General features: G+C 40.4%; 1 protein-coding gene across 2 annotated transcripts in view; it reads left to right on the forward strand.

Annotated features, from left to right (window-relative positions):
• Positions 1-1,048: 1,048 nt before the first annotated feature.
• The window catches only part of eng (endoglin), a 46,613-nt gene continuing 28,465 nt past the window's right edge, over positions 1,049-19,196 (forward strand). Inside the window, exons 1-2 of one of the 2 annotated variants that reach the window (XM_082541572.1) lie at positions 1,049-1,161; positions 2,126-2,299. In XM_082541572.1, the coding sequence (XP_082397698.1) occupies positions 2,239-2,299 (61 nt within the window). In that variant the 5' untranslated portion in view covers positions 1,049-1,161; positions 2,126-2,238. The remainder of the gene's footprint in view (positions 1,162-2,125; positions 2,300-19,196) is intronic. The other variant, XM_082541573.1, reaches the window with a different exon arrangement.

The raw sequence follows: 19,196 nt of genomic DNA on the forward strand, positions 1-19,196 counted from the left end.
ATGATTCTGCAAAGTGTTGGAATGATTACTCTGAGATTTTGCTCTATATTTACATGACAACATCACAGAGTTGCTGCAGATTTAATGGCTGCACATCCATAATGTGAATCTCCCACAGTAATCCAAAAATGCTGTATTAGATTTTGTTTTTCATCGGACCAGGCAATGACTTTCTTCTACACAGTTCTGTTTTGTTGGGCCCATATGAGCCTTGGAATCATGTTCTTCTCTTGCTGTTGCCCATCCGCTTCAAGGTTTAACGTACTGTGTTGACTAAGAGACAATCTTCTACACACTTTAGTTGTAGTGAGTGCTTATTTAAGGTGTTATTGCCTTCCTATCAGCTCGACGAAGGCTAGCTTCTCTCCTCTGACCTCTGGCAAAAACAAGGGATTTTTGTCCAGGCAACTAGATATTTTCTCTTCATCAGACATTTCTCTGTAAAGCTGAGATGGTTGTACATCTAAAGTTCTCAGACAGGTATTGCCATATTCACAGTCTCTTAAATCCTCTTTCTTCCCCAGTCTGACACTCACTTGGAACTCCAGCGGGTTAACTTGACCACACTGGGCACACTTAACTGGGCTGGGTTGTTGCCATGTGTTTGTTAGACTAGATGTTTGCTTTAACTGGCAGGTGAGTGTAGATGATCGTTGTTTGTGCCAGATAAAACAGCTAAGGCTTGTGGAGCTGATTCCAGAAGGTTCATATCCTTTGCTATAAAACATGGCCTATGTTATTCATCCTTCTCCTGAAAGTCCAAGCCCATTTTTGGAAAGTACAGCTACTATGTGTCATAGGAGTTTTTCTTTTCTTTCAACAATATGATCATCATTCATCAACACATGTATAAGGCATGTTTTCCTTTCTTATCTAAGCATGCCCAGCACTAGATACGTTTTAAATACAATAATTTCGCCCCGTGCGTTGTCACAGTTGGTTTCAATAGTAAAGTCTTATTACTCAAAAACTCCACGGAATGACAATAGTATGACGGTGGGAGTGCTTATTAGACTGGGAGGGCTGCTGAAGTAAATTCGCTCCGCCCAGACAGCACAAAAAAGTTTGGAAAGTCCAGGCATCGTTACATTGCTCAAAGCACCACATCCCCACCCGTGGATTATAAACCTACTTTGTTCGAGATAGACACCTACATAAAAAGTAAGTTTTGCTGTTTATAACTTTCTCTACTTCATCTTTGTAACTCTCTGTGATCTGTGATTCATTTCCTGAAAGTTTGTTGGGAAATGTCTGTGTCTAGATTCTAAAGAAATCCAGCTTCATGTCCGTTTAAAAACAATTTAATGCGCATGTTTTGGTCAAATAACGCTGTGAAGATGCCAAATGTTAGAATTGCGAAAACACGGAATTATGGGAGGCAGAAATGGGAGGCGTGCGTGTGTTAAAGTCAAACTACTTTCTGTATTAACGCAGTGCCTGATAAAATCCGCGCTTATTACTTTACTAATATGCACATCTGTGGATTTCAAAAAGCACGTTAGTCCATGGGTAAGTCGTTTTCTCTCTTACGGCAAGATGTTGCGGGAAATAACGAATTAACGAGACATTTTGTTTTCCATTTGGAACTCCATAAACAGTTTACACAGGCTCTTCCTTTTACTCTATATGAATCATATAACAGGAGCAGTCTCCTTCTTATCTGATGCTGGCATTGTGGTATTATTTAAAGAAAACGGTGCCGTGGTGCTTCCTGAAACCGTCGGCCAGAAGCATAGTGACCACCAGATAACCTCTAGGTTCAGACCCTCATTGTGTGCCAGGAAGACGGGCAGAAACATGATGCGATGAGGAAGAAATGTAAGCAGCTGTCTCCACCAATAATAGCATTACAATAATCATGTTAATAATAAATAATAATCACCATAATCGTGGTTGCTCAAGAGCAGAGACCAAACTCGTGGCATAAGCTGTCCATTACACACATGTGGAGACTTGGTTTGACATCGCACGCTGACTCTCAGAGGGACATGCTGGAAATTGGCAGTTAGTCAGAGCCTTATCAGCCATCACGTCTCCTCCTCTCCTCACCATTTCCCCAGCTTCTTACTTTCTGACCTTTCCACCTTTTTAAGACTGGAATTGTTCTGCTCTTCCTCTGTCACAGTCTTTTGCTGCTCTGCCACCAGACAAGCACGCTTCAACCTCCGCCCGAGTGTCTTCACACCCCAGAGACTGAGATTCAGCTTTCTCCCAACACCTTAAACTTCAGCAGCAGAGATGGAGGATTGCGTGACACGGTTTGCCCTTTTTCTGTGCATCATCGCTACTACAGCCTTTGGTAAGTCTGCCTGCTGTTATTGAGCATTTTAGCAGTTCAGATCTGAAGTTAGTTTCCGTTCTTTCTTTTTTTCTTTCTTTCTGCAGCTTGATTTTATTAAATTGGGAAAAAGGAAAACATTATCATCCTAGTCAGCAGACACTAGCTTTAGAAAAAACCTCCAGGGACTGTTTCTGGCCTAAAGTTCAAGATCGTCTCCTGTCTCGTGCTCTGACAATAATGTATTTTTTTTTAGATGGAAATCAGTCTGAAGATGAAAAAATTACATGCAAAAAAGAACAAAACTCTTGAATTTTGGTTGAATTTTACAAATCAAATGAAGAATTATACTGGTAACAAGGGAGCAAGTGTTGTTCCAAGTCAGCCAAAGCATTTGTTTGTCTAGTTTTTCATTTTTTTTTTTTAGTGCTAAAAAATATTTTCTTTAAAGATTGTCCAGATTCAGGTAACAAGACGGCATGCGGATGCTACATAGATTTTATGTGATCTTCCTCTGTTGTCCGCTCTGCCATTCCCTGCCTTGGCTGCATGTGGCTGCTCATATCGAATTCAAACCTGTAATCCCTGCGAGGTAGCAAAAGGATCAGAAACCCCCCCTATCTCCATAGGCCTTAATCCAGCTTCGCTCTCTTACCTCCAGTGATGCTTCAGGGTGTTTGCGTCACACTTCCCCACAGCAGCATGGCATTTGAGGTGGCCACAGTTTAGGTGTTTTTTTAATAAGGTAAAAAAAATGTTATATATTTCATGTTAAAACATTAGCAGGTAAAAATGGATTAAAGTGCACATTTTTTTGTTACAGTCATCTCCCCCCCCCCCTCCAAATAAGAGATATGCTAATCTGAATATGAAAATGTTTCACTTTTAAAAACAAGAAATTATCAGTCTTTTATTATTAGCTTTAGGGAAACCTTTTATCCCAGTCTGGTTGTTCTGAATTGTCAAGTGTTAAAAGCTACGAGCCTCAATTTAATAGCTGACTGTAAATGTAAAACACACATTTCCTCACTCGAAATGTCATAAAAGAACGCATAACACGCCCTGGTGTTATTTAATAAAGCTTTAAAATTAACTGTCAGTTAAATGGTGCTTGCATTTTTCAGTGCCATATACTTACATATGCAAAAAACAAAAAAACAAAAACGAAAACCTAACAAAACACTTAAGTGCCAAATAACCTTTTCCACACTCCAGCCCCATAAACATACAGTAGAAAAAATAAAGTGACATTTTCAGCTTGCTCTTTAAATAAAGCAAAGTAGCCGAGGCAAGCATACATCACTGTTAAAGTTATGCGCCAGAAAAACAAGCCTATTCACTGAATTTGGCTTCAGTGCTGACCTGCTGTATGACAAATCACAATATTGCCACAAGTGATAAACACCCTCTCAGCAGGGGTGCTGGTGGCAGAAATACAGAGGTATTTTTTGGCCAACTGGCAGACCTATGGAGAGCTGACCTTATGTAGCATCCACCGCAGGGGATCAGTCTCGCTGTCTGCTGGTGTAGTCTGTGAGGAGCTGTTTTGCTCAGTCCTAATTGCCTCTGTGACACATAGTTCTGTATTTGCTATTATTTTTTTCTTTCTTGAATGAGGCTCTGCAAATTTTCCTTTTTTTCCCTCCTTTTCTTTGCATCTGCTGCAGCAGCTTTAGAAGAAGACCCAGAGGGAGCTGTGCCACTATTTTCAGGCGACAAAGCACTCTGATTCTCTGTACATCGTTTCTGCTTTAAGTTTATTTCTTTATTATGTAGCCCAGTACTGTCATATTATTTAGCCATTTTCTCTTATATAGTCTTCTGGGATTAATAATGCGTTCTTAAGTAAATCAAGCACAATCCTCAGGTGTGACATGCTGTACCCAGCGCCGTAAAATCATATTTCCAGACAGGTGATAGATACATAAATAGATATATGAGTATATATTCCGTACACATTTGGAAACATCCACTGTGATTCGATGTCTGCGTGTTTAATCGAATCCAAGTAAACTTCAAGTCACTGTTGGAGAAGACACGATGTGAAGGCAACTGAGAAGAAGAGGTAAACAGAAAAAAGTAAATCAAAAATAGCCCGCAGCCTGCCACAAATCCCATGAAGCCCTTACCCAACTGCAAGAAATGGCATATTGTGTTTTGCTTCAGGTCAGTCTTGCTTTAGCTTTATTTAAGCTTTCCATATGTTTGACCCCCTGTCAGCTCCTTGAAATCAGACTCATGAAATCCTCGTGTGACGTTTAAAGCAGGGTTTGAATTTCAAACAGTTGTTAAGCTCAAAGTTAAAGCAAGCCTTATACTTCATGTATAGATCTTATTGGTATATTACGCACTCTGAGCTACTACAGATGCACAATCTTGCAAAATGACCCAGTAAAACCCAGAGGATTATGTTTGTACCCTTAATTCTAAGAGTCATATACTTAACGTGTGCACCTAATTTCCTGAAATTGGAAACTTAATTGCTCCTTGGAGCTTCCCTTGGTCTTCTGTCATGTGTTCATTTACCTTTGGACAGATTATTAGCGTTAAAGCGTTAGCAGTAAAAAAAACTTGGAGGCTAGGGCTTTTTCCTTAATGTTCCTGCACGCTTATCAATTCACTGTTGGGTTGTCTGAGACCAAAGGACTGAAATATTCTTCCTATTACAATAGTACAGACAGTGTCTTTCATTAAAATGACACTATCTAACTAATCCGGCCAAATTTAGAGACTCTATAGATGATAATAAGGTGGATGCCTCGCAGCAGTCCCTGGGTAAATCAGTAAAACTGCAGTCATCTTGTTAAGCCCACCAGACTCCAGTTCCTTAGCTCTTACGCTGGCTTGCTGGCTTCCTTTCTTAAAAACCCAGACATGACTTTTGTACTTACCCTGCAATTTGACAAACACGGATAAATTTGGTTCGGAGGCCGTGTTTTCTTTAGCTCTGGATTATCTGTAAAGTCACCCTCTGCCTATGTCTTCCAGTGAAACGATCATCCGTTCTTTCATGTTACTGCATGATTATTAAAATTCTCTCTGTGTTGGGATCAGTCAGGCCTCTCTCTTTCTTGTTTGCAGCTCATCCATATTCTCTGGACGAGCTTCTGTCAGGCTCCAGTGAAACAGACAACATCACGCTGGTCTTAGTTTCACTACACTGTCTCCCTGTGAGGTCAATTGTGTTCAAAATGTTGCTGTTTGTTTTGAAGGTCTTACATGGTCCAAGCTACAGGTTTATCTCTGAGCGCCTCTGAAGCCGCGATGTGTCTGAATCCGTTTTAACTGTGGCATTTGCTTGTGTCAAGCTCATATAGACACTGTGATACGTCTAATAAACATGCAGTTTCCCCTCAGTTGTCTAACTCTCTTTAGGTTTTCCTTTTGACTCTTTTTTTGTGTAGTTTTTGACTCTTTCGAGTGTGAAGTGCAGCTACTGTGTCAGGTTTTCTTGCAATTGCATTGTTTTGAGGCATTATGTGAAGGTAACGCGCCACCTTCTCCGTGTGGATGTGTAAGTAGGATGACTTTTACTGATGTAAGCCAGTGCTTATGTTGTGTCAAGTTAAATTTGCACTGGCTCACTGTTCAAAAATAGTGTGACGGAGAGTTGAAACACTGAAGACCGAAGACGCCTTTGTTTCCCTGGCACCACAACTGGTGCCTCCCTGTCTTGTTAAGAAGTCTACTTTCGTAAACGCCCCCACTTTCTCTTATAACTCTCTCATTAATCTTAACTTTCTAAGCACAAACTGCGATAACCCTCATGATGTCATCGGGGTTAATTTGCCTGACTTGAAAAAAGCCCCTCCAGGATACAGAGGACATTATGCAACTAGCTTTCAGGCTGTTACAAATGAACGGATCTTTGTGTATACAATCAGCGGAGTGCCCCTGCTGGCCTTTTAGATCTAGACATTTTAGCATGTATGTAGTTTTGCTATCCAAGCGTCGCTGCAGATTGCGTCTGGCTAGCCGCTTATTATATGGGAGGTAGCTGCATGCCACCTCCTTTGAAGACAATTTTCAGATTATTATTTCCAGACCGAGCACAATAAGCGTTACCACTTGAGCCGACCGTGGCAGTTGGACGCATAAACAGTTATCTTTGCGTCTGACTGAAGTCTTTGTATTTAGTGATTTTTATCCACTGTGAGTCCGGCATTTCCTGGCAGGAAAATCGTGTTGAATATGCCCCCTGCTGCAACAGCTTTCCCAGTGGGAGACAGACATCGTGATGTTAACTGCCAGACCTCCTGCTGCACTTTTGCTTACCCCCGAGCCTCCCGCCACGGGCTAAAGGAAAAGTACAAAAGTGATTAGCGAACCACTGGAGAAGGACGACAAGCTGTCTGAAAATTAATCTTAAAGAGGGAAAGAGAGAGACAGGCGGACAGACAGAAACACAAACAGAGATAACAGAATTCATAAAGGCTGATTCATGGAGACAGTGAGGGAGTGGGGATCAAATTTATGTGACTGTCAAAGAGAAGATAAGTGGTTCAGAAGAAAGATTTTGGGGGGAGAAGTAAATAGTGGATTAAAAAAAAGAAAGATAAGAAAAATGCAAAACGGATAAACATTAAGAGATATAGAGGAGGGGAATTTCAAGTAGTGATAAGTGAAAATGCAAAACTATTAATTACACAAAATAATGACATCAAAGAGAAAGACGAGGGAAGAAAACTTCTGAAACCAAAAGAGGAATGTGTTCGTTTACAGAAAGGGGATGTCAGGGACTTAAAAAGATTATAAGAAATTGAAAGAGATGACTGAGACTTCTCAGAAAGCATGCTGAAGTAGAAAAAAAAGAAAAAAGAAAAAAACACGTCATGTTAAAAATGGCTTTGAGAGTCAAAACAGTCAACTTCCCCTGTTTTACTGCAGTGAGCCAGCTCTGCCTGCAGTCAGACTGGGTGGCAGGGAGACGCGACCGCTTGTCGCTGCCTGAGACTGATTTCAATCTCCTTCAGTGTTATGCCCCTCCCAAATAACAATCCATTTCTGACTGCCTCGCTTTTCCTCTGTTTGAATACAGAAAGCATTGTGGGGAAGCCTCACTAACACCATGTCCCGGCACTTGACTGGACGGCTTTGGCGTGCAGTGTGGCGTACACGCGATGGTATCTGTGCGATCTCAACAAGGGAGTCCACAGTTTTTTGTGTTATCTCCCCATTCTTACTTTGTCTTTGAGAAAACTAGTGTTAATTTCATCAAAGAAAAAGCAGGATGAAAAATATTGACAAGTAATTTTTTTCATGATCAAAGCGAAAAGGCTGCGTGTGAGGAAGCTGGATAAACTCAGTATGTTGAGATTAAAACTATAAAGATATGTTTTAGAGTTTTTTTTTTCTTAAAAAAAAAACGATTTAACAAATAAAAACGTAATTAAAGTATTCACGATGAACCAAAGAACACTTTACGGTTTGGAGTCTTTGGAATTAAATAGTGCAACTTTTCATTAGCAAACATATCCACTGACCCCCCCCCAAAAAAAAATCTCTTTTATTAGTGTTTCTGTCGATAAAAGATAAAAGCTATATGAGGTCTCGGTTTAAATTCTGCTCAGTGTTTCCCAGTGTATGGTTGAATATGGGTATTTAGAAGGCAGGATACAAACACGGACACATTTCCAGGTGGGATCGGATTTATAAAAGGAACATGCGATCCAGGTGTGTGTTCACGTGTTTTATAAATCTCACTTTTTTTGTGTGCGGCCATTATTGGCTTTCGTGCTGATGTACTTCTAGTATTGATCTTTAGCGCTCTTTTATAGATGAGACCTCTAATATGGACTGAACACAGCTGTGATTGGCTAAAGCTTTTTTACTTCCATCTCAGACCACCTGAATTACAATATGTTGCCCCCAAGGTTATTATGGATTTTTTTTTTTCATCAAATGATGCCCAAAACATGTTTCCTGTCCCAGGTTTAATCTGACACCGTTTATGAAACACAGGTGATGCAGTGTTAATGTTAATTTCAGAGAGGTTTTGTCTGTGCTTTCAAAAGATTTGGCTCTCTTTACCAGGCAAAGCCAGAAAGAGCTTTTTTTTAAAGTAAAGAAGTGAATCAATGATCTTCTGAATAGCAGCAGCTCATCATTAAAGAGAACAAGTAGCTGCGGCAATAATGCTACAGCAGGATGAGCAGGATGGACAGAGAAGAGCGGCTCTGCTTAAACAGAATTTGTAAATGATAATGTTTACTGAGAAAAGTATTTTTGGAACACTGCAGAGGAGATGGACATGGAATCTCAGCCTCCTGCATTAACCTCGCCACAGATGAGAATGACTCTTGTAGCCATGGTAACCTTACACAAAGATCCTTAGGAGATATAAAAATGAAAAATTGAGAAATTAGATAAAAAAGAAATCAATAAGGTCTTCAATTTTTATTGACAGAAATTATACAAAAACCTAATGAAAATCCATCCGCCTTTTTCTGTTGATCCAATTTATGGTTGCAGCAGGGGCGGGGCCTGGAGCCTGCACCAGCTATCATAGAGTGAGAGGCAGGGTACATCCTGGACAGGTTGCCAGCCTGTTGCAAGGCTAACACATAAAGACAACTATTTAGATCCATGGCCAAACCACTGCACCCATGTGCTGACCTCTAATAACAAAAATCAGTTGTCAAAAATTTGAATGATGTTATTTGAAATTCATATCAGGGCTAAATGTATCACTGGACAAGAAAAAACTGCACACTGTTTCAAAACACAAACAAACCAAAAATGTGAAACACGGTTCATGCTGCAGCTGTGCTGTATCTCGCCCTTATATTATATAAATGAAACCATCTTCTTCTTAATGGCTCTGCAAGTTTCCTTCACTACTGAAACCTGAGTGCAGCATCATCATATATATTTAAGATACCGGCACCTAGCCGTGTCCTGAACATCATTATTATGTGACTGCAAGGTCTCATGCCCTCTGGTCCAATGTTTTTCATTATGGAGCTGTATGAGCATTGAATGCCTCATTAGTGCTGGGCGAGATAAATGCCCAGTCAGCATGGCGACCACTTGTACCCATGTCAACATGCCTGCTGTCTGTGAAGATAAGGCATGGTGTTATGTATTCTTATCTTGTGGTCTGTCTGCCACAGTCACCCTTGGTCTGCACAAATGCAGGAAATGCACCTGCATAGTATTACTTGATTTAGTGCAGGGGTGCCCAATCCCGGTCCTCGAGAGCTACTATCCTGCAGCTTTTAGATGCATCCCTACTCCAACACAGCTGAATCAAATGGTTTGATCTCTTCAGCATGCCATCATGTTTGGCAAAGGCCTGATAACAAGCCATTCATTTGATTCAGGTGTGTGGGAACAAGGATGCATCTAAAAGCTGCAGGACGGTAGCTCTCGAGGACCGGGATTGGGCACCCCTGATTTAGTGGATGAACTACTGGCGGGTCATCTGACTCACCCTATGACTTCAAGTCAGAGGTGCCAACTCACAGTAGGGTTATGTGGTCTGTCCTTGCTTAGCAAAATCTTAGACGGGTATCTTTAATTAATGCTTTTGCAGGTCAGAGTTCAAAATTTCTTGACAGAACAGCTTGACAAAAATATGCTCAGTTGAAAAGCTTTCAAATATTTTGTGTCACGTTACAGCGCGAGTATAGAGCTGTTGCTCGGAAACCTTTTGGTTTGAATTAACTTTCAGCAAACATAAACTGTGGAATCTTTAGCTCACATGTATTTTAGATGTTAGCGTACAATTTACTTGTACACGGTGCTTTCCTAAACAGGAAATATGGGCTTTCTCAGTACACGATATACTGATTTCTAATGGTGCACAATGTGCAGTCGAGTGCTTTAAAATGGCAGGGCCTCTTGATTCAAGCACTGGGTGGGTAGTTTTCCTGTTGATTCAGGTGCCAAACCAGTCAATCTGTATTTAAAGAGCTGAAATTTCTCTGTGATGTCTGGCTGTGCGTGTGTTTTTTCCTAGCGTGTGTGTGTTTGATGTGATGAGAGAGCCCTCGCTGGATTTGGACGCTCGATATTTCATTTGCTTGTATTTCTGTGATATGTCAGAAAGCAGAATATGTGACTCGAAGAGAAAGCTTTGAGACATCTGACAGATTATTTTAATCTGCTCATGTAGTGTTACTACAACAAATCCAACAGTCAAACTTGGGGTACTTAATAATCTTTTTCCTGCTGCAGGGAATAAAGTTACACTTGTCAAATAACAAGTGCCGGAGTCCAGACACTTCCATTAGTTAAACAGTGAAATGAAATCACAAAACTTGAAGCTGTCTCATAGATCTCTTTTTGAGATGATTCAAAACCCTTTGAGGCCCACTGAAGTCGTTTGTGTGACCACATATATTTAAATATCTCTTCATGGAAATAAAAAGACACTATTCATTTTGTGTTTGCAGAATATCACTTCCAGTTTGAGAGCCTCTCCGGTCCCGTATAGTGCACTATGGTGGCTCTCAATCCATAGATCATGAATCGTACCCTTGACCCTCCCTCACTTAGAATATCTTAAGAAAATATCAGAGCCTTCATTAATATGCAGTCTTCATGTTGGAAAGTATTAATATTTACTGGCAAAACTCAGTCAAGAAAAACAGGCTAATCTCTATTGGTTCTACACGAAGCATATGTTGTGCAAAGCTACATCAATCTTGAATGATTAGGAGCAGCTACTGTGCAATGAATCTCTCAACGCTTCAGCCTGTTTTGGTTGCACGCAGTTAGCATGAAACTTGCTAAATTAGTCTGTCTATCCACCAATTAACACTTAGATGATTAATTGTGTTTTGCCAGTGCTCTTTTGGTGTAGAGGAGAGAAATCTAACGAAACAAGTGGATAGAAAAGAAACACTTTACCCGTTAACCATCTGGAGTATAATACATTACCGAGAGAAAATGCGAGCATCGACATAAAAATTATGCTTTTTACGTGTGTCACTGAGCTAATCAGCAGTAGTGGCTAAATATTAGCAACAGACAGGGTATAAGGTTGCGTGTGTGTGTGTGGTGAACATCGCCACTGGTTTACGACAATGATGAGACGATGGACGAATGGCTCCCAGAGGTGTAAACAGAGCTAGTGTGAAGACAGGCTGTCTCCAGACCCGCTATCACATCCGTAATTCCTGCCCCAGCAAATAGTGGAAGCAGGACTTCGAGGACTTGCTATCCAGCTAACAAGACTAATCAGCATTTTTTTTTCTTTTTTGGATAAAATATCAGACTTAGAAGAGGGAGGTGAGATGGTCAGGAAGCTTGTGTGTTGCACGGAGTGTGTACTGTGTAGTATGCAGGGGTGAGAGGCCAGGGGACAGTGCAGGCCCCTGCAGAGCACTGATAAGAGCTTGTTTACCTTCCTGTGGATGGTCAGGCCTCAATCTGCAGTCGCGGAAGCGCCAGGACAATAGGTGTGTGTGTGTGTGTGTGTGTGTGTGTGTGTGTGTGTGTGGAATCAAGAGAGAAACTTGAGCTAGCCTTGAAGCTCCCCTTTCCCTCTCTGACTAACTAGGGTAGGACTGCTGACCCTCCCTCCACATTCCCCGTCACGACTCTGTCGCCCGACCCTGGACACAAACAGTTTACTTGACCCCAAGGGACCATGGGAGACAGCTGGTCTTGATGTTGTTTGCTGTCAGGGTTTCCCCCTCCTGTTTTTTTTCTCCCTTTCCTCTCTCCTTCCTCTCTTTCTCTTTCTTTCTCGCTTTTAAACCATCCTACTGCAAGTTTTGCAAGCCTTCGTTTTGCATACACTCCAGGCAAGTAGCTCCATTTTTCCACAGAGACTCACAATGAGGGTGTGCGTGAAAGATCGGGCATGAAATCAAGCCTGCCTGCTTGCTTTCCTGAGGTGAATGAAAAGGCAGCAAGTTATTGAACAGCAAGTACTCAGTGCTTTGAATCAAAATCAGCATTTAGTTAGGGTGTGATGGAACTTTTTAAATTCAAGGACTCGCTGGTGGCTGTCAGCATTCTGCACGGTGGGGTTGCTTCAAGTTAACGAAACGCACAAACAGTCCTGGGCTTTTGAGATCTTTAAGAACGCCTTAAAACATCACGTAAAACTACCCAAATCGCGCATGTTTGTGGCGAATAATGCAACTAAATAATTATTTGTGTGTGCTGACTATGTGCAACATCAGTCTCTGCAAAACCCAAACTGTTTGAATATACCAAGCACGATTTCTCTGGGGTTCATTACATCAAGGGTGCTTTCCCATAAAAGAGATGTTGTATTTGCTGTTCACAGGCTTCTAGTCTTCTTTAATGTTATTGCTCCCATTACCGGAGTCAGCTTTAGTCCTTTTTATTTTTGCTGACCAATGACATGCTGACACCCTAGAATATATTCAAAATGAGAAGCTGACTGAAAAGTGAACTTTACTTTTTGCATATATGTGCTTCTCCTGGCAGTTATAGACAGTCTGGAGCCATAGTGAATAATTTCTAGGATTTGTGATGTGAGCAAGAGAGTTATACTGAAATGCACTGTGTGCACATAAGTAATGATTACCTAACATATTCTTATAAAAAAAAGGTCAAATACATTATAGAGAGGTGTTACGTTATAGTACTGGTAGTACCGAAAGCACAGAATTCCACATATCCCCATTCAGCCTATCAAATGCTAGCGCCAGTGCACAGGTGCCCGTATTATACTATTTCCTAGCATTTGTAATAACTTGATAACCTTGGGAACACTCAGCTTGTTCTTTTGTGGATTCACAAACACTTACTTGACGCTGGTAGCATATTGTGTGTTGACTAGACAGTATATGTTTTAAATTTTTGTAGAGAAGATTTGCTTCCCATGAACGTGTTACAACAAATTTTACACAAATGTAAAAGGAACAGATTTGAGTTTGAACACAGATCAAGTTAGGATATCAGCAATGTGTAGGGTACCTTTGATCTTAATAATGATAAATCACCTCCAAGTCTCCAAGCACAGCCTCTGGCCTCAGTTCAGCTACACTGCACTCTTCATAATTATGTGGCTCCCTCCTGGACAGTGATACTTCATTTGAGAGGTTCAGGTTGGCATCTCGTATTAATTACATTTTTCCAAAGTGTTTTAATTTAAATCTGGAAACAATGTGGAAGAACACTTTGGTGCACACGTGGATAATGTGTTTAGTGGGGTGTTGCTGGTCAGTCAAGCTGCAGTCTAAAAATATTAAAATTAGCATAATGTAATTAATACATAAAAAAATAAGATGTCACACATTTCTCATCCTGAGGTCTAGACCAGACAAATCTGTGCTCTGTTTTGCGAGGCTTACTTTCTGACTCAGTCAGGTGATACTTTCGTAAAATGCTAGCATTAGCATGATAACATTTTTACATAAAGAACCCGACCTGACCTCACTGCTAACTGAAACTAAGTGTAAAACAAGCGTGACAAAATAAAATGTAGCTTGCTGAGCTAAGCATAATAAAATATGGCCATTTATTGAATGAGCACTTGAGTACCAGTGTTGTTCACATTAATCAGATATTTTTATCCCTGTATTATCTCGTCTTGATATCTATGCAGTGTTTTACACTGCAGGGGTAGCCTGGGGATGGAATAGGGAACTATTTGTATATGTGTTTTATGGTGTGTATGTGTTTGTGGTGAGATGAGAAGGTGGGTTTTGTCAAAACATGTGCATTTGATATTGTTACCTGCTTAGGGATTAGCTAGTAGCTACAGCGCTGTGCAAAGGTCTTGAGCCACACTTCATTACTTTATATTTTTACAGGAACATGGGAAATAGGTGCAGCAATGTATTGAAACTTGTGCAGACTTAAATGGGAATACAGTATATATGGCAAAAACATAGTTAGTACAATCCTAATAAGCTTGGAAATCTATATTTTCTAAGACAGCTTTTATTTTTCAAGAAAATCTGAACTGAATAAAGTCAAGCTTTATTGCCATTTCTTCTGTCTTCAAGGGTACTTCTGCAGGCTTCTTGAAGGACACTCAGAGGTCTTCTTTGAATGTTGGCTGCCTTTTATTCTGTTCTCCGTCAAGATGATCCCACACTGCTTAAATAATGTTGAGGTCAGGGCTCTGGGGAGATCAGTGCACGACTGATACTGTTCCATTGTGTGCTGTTCTATTCAGGTATCATTTTGCTGCATTGCTAGTATGTTTTTCAGGCCATGATGAAAAATGCATACATTGTCAGTCGTGTGGTTTCCAGCTGGCATTGCATGGTCAATCTAGCGTCATTTTTCTGTGTTTGTAATTCAGTCAGTTTTAACAAGATGCCCAACACCACTGGCAGAATGAAGCGCCAAACAATGACAGCACCTTCACTGTGTTTCAGAGACACTCACTGTTGTACCTCTTTCCTGACCTCCTCCATACATATGGATGATGATTTGAACCAGAATTTTAAAATATCAATTCATCACTCTATAAGAACTGTTGCCACTGATTTTCAGTCCAGTTCTTGTGTAATTTGGCATTCATCAGCCTTTTCTGACCATTTCACTTCTTTAAGAATGGCTGCTTGACAGTCAGCCTTCCACTGACACCATTTCTGATGAGGCTCCAGTGAACAGTAAATGGATCAACTAAGGGCCCAGATGCAGGTCCTGTGTAAAGTTGTATTGTCTCTGTCAATTTTTGTAACTAAAGAAGTGTTTTTGCAACACGCTGATACTAACAAAGGGCCTAAAAATACAATTTAAAGTTGGTTCTTTGATAAGTTGTCTGTTATGTGTGACCACAACGCTGGTTCATCCCTCAAGATTGTCCCTTTTTGAAGTTTGAACAATTCATAGATGGGTGTTAAGTAAATGAGGGGTGGGTCAGGACTTTCACACAGTACTTCAAATCTGATAGACTGCACTCTACTCATTGAGTTCAATATTTGTATGCATAATTGCTAACAAATAAATAAATAAAGTAGAGCTATGAAGCAGAACATAGTTGATGTCAAGCTGATCCTCAGATTTCCTAAAATGGGCACAGTGTTGATGCTGGATTAATGGTCCCATGCACAATTGAACATGTGGAAAACGGATGTCTGTCATTTTCTGAGTCCGTCTCCCATCCTCTGGTAGAATGCCCTGAAGGTTAAGAAAGCAAGAGCAGATAGAACCTGGACACGCAAAGGGACCAGATGGACCCCCCCCTCAGACAAGTGTGTCATGCAGTATGGTTTTCATCAGTCACAGATATCGGCTTAATCCGCAAATATGAACCTTGTCCAAAGTCTCTTTTACAAACAGCAAATTGACAATTATTGATTTTGACTACAGACTTGGTTTTATTTTATAAGCTTTCGATCGGTTTGCTACGATTGGGTTTCATCGGTCTCCCGTTGAATAAAACTGTCTTCACGTCTGTTTTCATAAGAGATGGATTTCTAAGTAGCCTGTTTAGGTCTATAAAATAACAGACATGACATATACAACTACTGAAAAGGAAAGGAATAAAGATTAAAGAAGGCTTTAAGATCAAATCTTATTTCATGAATCGGGGGTATTTTCTGTCTTCAATTATGTTTTCTATTTATATCTACCCCTGATACCTAACATCTAAATAGAAAATCAGCAGCATCCATAAACACGTCTTCTCATGGAATGGAAAATGGAGGCGACTGATATAAGTAGATAAAGAGGACAGCGAATGAAATAGTTCTTCTATACCTCATTTACCAGCAGACCGCTTAGCGAGGCCATTGGCATTTCCGGGGGCAAGAGGGCAAAATGAATGTTCTTCATATCCGATGGTGACTCGTAAAAAAAGGAGGCTGGTGACACAAGCATGCACAAGCACGCAAACATACACGCACATTCTTGTGTGGTCAGTGTGATTTATACCCAGAGCTCTTGGGCAACAGTCATGGGCCGTTGACTCTATGACAGCAGAACAAGAGAGAAATAACTTTAGGGTTGTGGTTATTGAGCAACAAACATTAACACAGAAGAGCAGAATAACAGGAAGCCAGCCTTGACCTCTGGGGTGAGAGGCAGAGGGGAAAAAAAGAGAACGCAAAGTATGGATGGTTCCCCATCTGGATTTTCAGGAAAACTTTTAGTTTGATGCTGAGCAGACTGAGGAACAGCGAAGATGACGATTTACAAATGATACAGGCCTTCCAAGTCCCTCAATTTGTGCCAAATATGTTCCTAACTTCATGGAATAATAAGACGACTTGTTCCACAATCTAAGAGGGAAAAAAACACCACGTGGAACATAAAAAGATGCATCACCTCCACAGTGCACAAAAGTGATGCGATAACAATGATGTAACTGAGTTTAAATTAAAAGCAGCCTATTTTCATCAGGGATATCTTAGGTCACAGGTAATGTGAGGAGAAAAAAAACATGTGAATTTACCAATTGAATACCCCCCCCCCAAAAAAAAAGAAAAAACACAAAAAACCAGCCCATTGAAGGAGACAAAGAGCTGATTATGTAACATGCTCTTGCTCCCACTATCTTGCCGTTGTTTGTTGCATTCATCCATTTCTGTCCCATTTTTATCACAATCTCTGGCCACTCTCGCCCACCAGCAGTGATGACATTGCCTCAAACAAGGCCGCTGATTAGTGCCACTTCTAAATAAGGCACATCCGGTTAGCTTTCCAATCCTCGTAATGTATCCATTAACCCCTTCCACCCTATTCTCCTGTCTCTGTCTCGCTTGCCTCACTCCAGATCTCCTCTGTGATGAATTGTGGCCTGCTAGGTAAACAGACCAAATGCATCATAAAAGCCAGTGGAGCGCAGTGTTATGCAGCATTTGCTTAGTAAATTCGTCGCTTCTGTCATGATACCACGCTCGCTTACTTATGTGCTTCGGTGCCAGCTGCTTTGAGGGTGATTGAGGCATGAATAGTGGATGTTTCGGCATATGTTGCGTATATTCATCACACAATGGATATGCTTATCTTATTTTTGAGTGTAGATCAGTTCTGACTGATTTAATGAAAGCTCATTCCATGTGCAGGTGGGCTAAGGAAGACTCTGTAAGGAGTAAATCCAAACTAGTGACTGTGTCAGCCATGATGTGGCTGTGACTAGTGCCAGAAAACTTCTAGAATAACCCACTTAAACTCTGTCATCTATAGTCAGCGAACGGTGAGCGATGGGCAAGGAAAGCGATCTCTAATTGAGCTGGAAAAAGCCTCTGACCTTTTTTCTTGAGGAAAGAGGAAGTTTGTTGGAGAATATTTTGTCCCTGGCAACTTTATACAGGTTAGAATAAGCATGCGTGCACACATATTCATTCTAGTCTAGCACAATAGATCTCTGGCACACAGACACGCATACACAGTCCAGGTCAAATACCAGGCATTTATACCCACCCTCACCAGTGATCATACACCCTTGGCTGGATTAATTCAGCCTCCCAAGACTTGGATCCTCAGGTTAAACAGCAGTCTTCTAGCAGGGAGCAAAGTGAGCACGGTGATGAATGACTGCAGCCCCGTGTCCTGACACGTCTGATAAACGTGAACCAGCGGATCTGTTTTTAAACAATGTAGTCCTACCCACACATTTAACATCCATTCTCTGCGACCAGGGGAAAGCTTTCAAAATGATTAATAACAAATTTAGCCCTGTTCTGACAAGAAATCTGTAACATTGCTGGGTTTATCTTTCTTTTAAATAATAGCGTTTTGGCTTTCACACATGAAGGTTTTCTTTTGGCTTTTCTCCTGTTATGTCAAAATATGACAGGATTGTTACAGATGGATTCAAATTCTTGCAATAAGATATGAGACTAGAGAATACAGGGAGTTTCATATTAAGGTTGTGAGCAGTGTTGGTCAAGTTACTTGAAAAAAGTAATCAGTAACTAATTACTGATTACTTCCCCCAAAAAGTAATCCCGTTACTTTACTGATTACTTATTTTCAAAAGTAATTAATTACTTAGTTACTTAGTTACTTTTTAAAAACACGATTTACAACCTGAATAGGTGATAAAGCGATAGATCTTTCAGCCCAATTCTACTTTTTCTACATAATCCATCATACAAAATGTAATCAAATGGAAAAATCTCTTTTTAAAACTGGTTTTTATTAGTTTTAATCTTTTAACTTCATGCATCAAGCAAAATTTTTTTTGTGTTTACACTCACTCTTTCAAATAGATGCAAGTAAAACACAGCAGAAAATAAATAAAATCAAAGACTAGCGGTCCTTTTGCTCTATTTTGACCTGTAAAGCAGGAGTGGGGTAGGCGGAGGTTTACCCTGGTGCAGGTGTGCCGCGGTCAGTTGAAGAATCCGCGAGTTTCTCTGTGAATTTCCCGTTATGTCGTAGCGCACTCGGTGCTTGCTTGGAAGTTTAGGGGTTTTTTTTTCCGCTGTAACAAGAAGTTTTCTTCCCACGCACAATGGACGCTAATGTTTTTGTCACTTTTTATGGAATCAAACTTAAAGTAACCCATATGGAAAAGAAATAGTAAAAACTTATATGTGATTACTCATGAAAGTGGCCACTTTCATGAGTAAATCATATAAGGCTTACATGATTTACTCATGAAAGTGGCCACTTTCTCATTACTTTCATACATTGTTTTAGTAAGTATCCAAAACATACAAGTTTCATTATATAATTTTTCAAGGGATCTTATATCTGTTTTCACTCTTATATGCTTTTCATACAAGTTTCACACAAGACAGATACAAACTTTATAAGATTTATATATATCTTTTCCATATGGGAAGGTCAGTACTTCCACGCTTTAAACGCTGCACACTCATACTCTCTCCCCTCGATATATGATCCATTGTTGATCTGCACACAGCTGTTGTCACAAACGTCGCACTTGCTTATGTCACTGTCATGAGACATTCTCGCAAAAAAATCACGGTTTTAGTAACGCAGCGGTCCTACGGGAAGTAACGGTAATCTAATTACCGTTTTTGCAATAGTTACAAGTAACGCGTTGCTGCCCATCTCTGGTTGT

This window comes from Aulonocara stuartgranti (genome assembly GCF_965226115.1).
Source record: "Aulonocara stuartgranti genome assembly, chromosome: 7".
NCBI lineage: Eukaryota > Metazoa > Chordata > Actinopteri > Cichliformes > Cichlidae > Aulonocara > Aulonocara stuartgranti.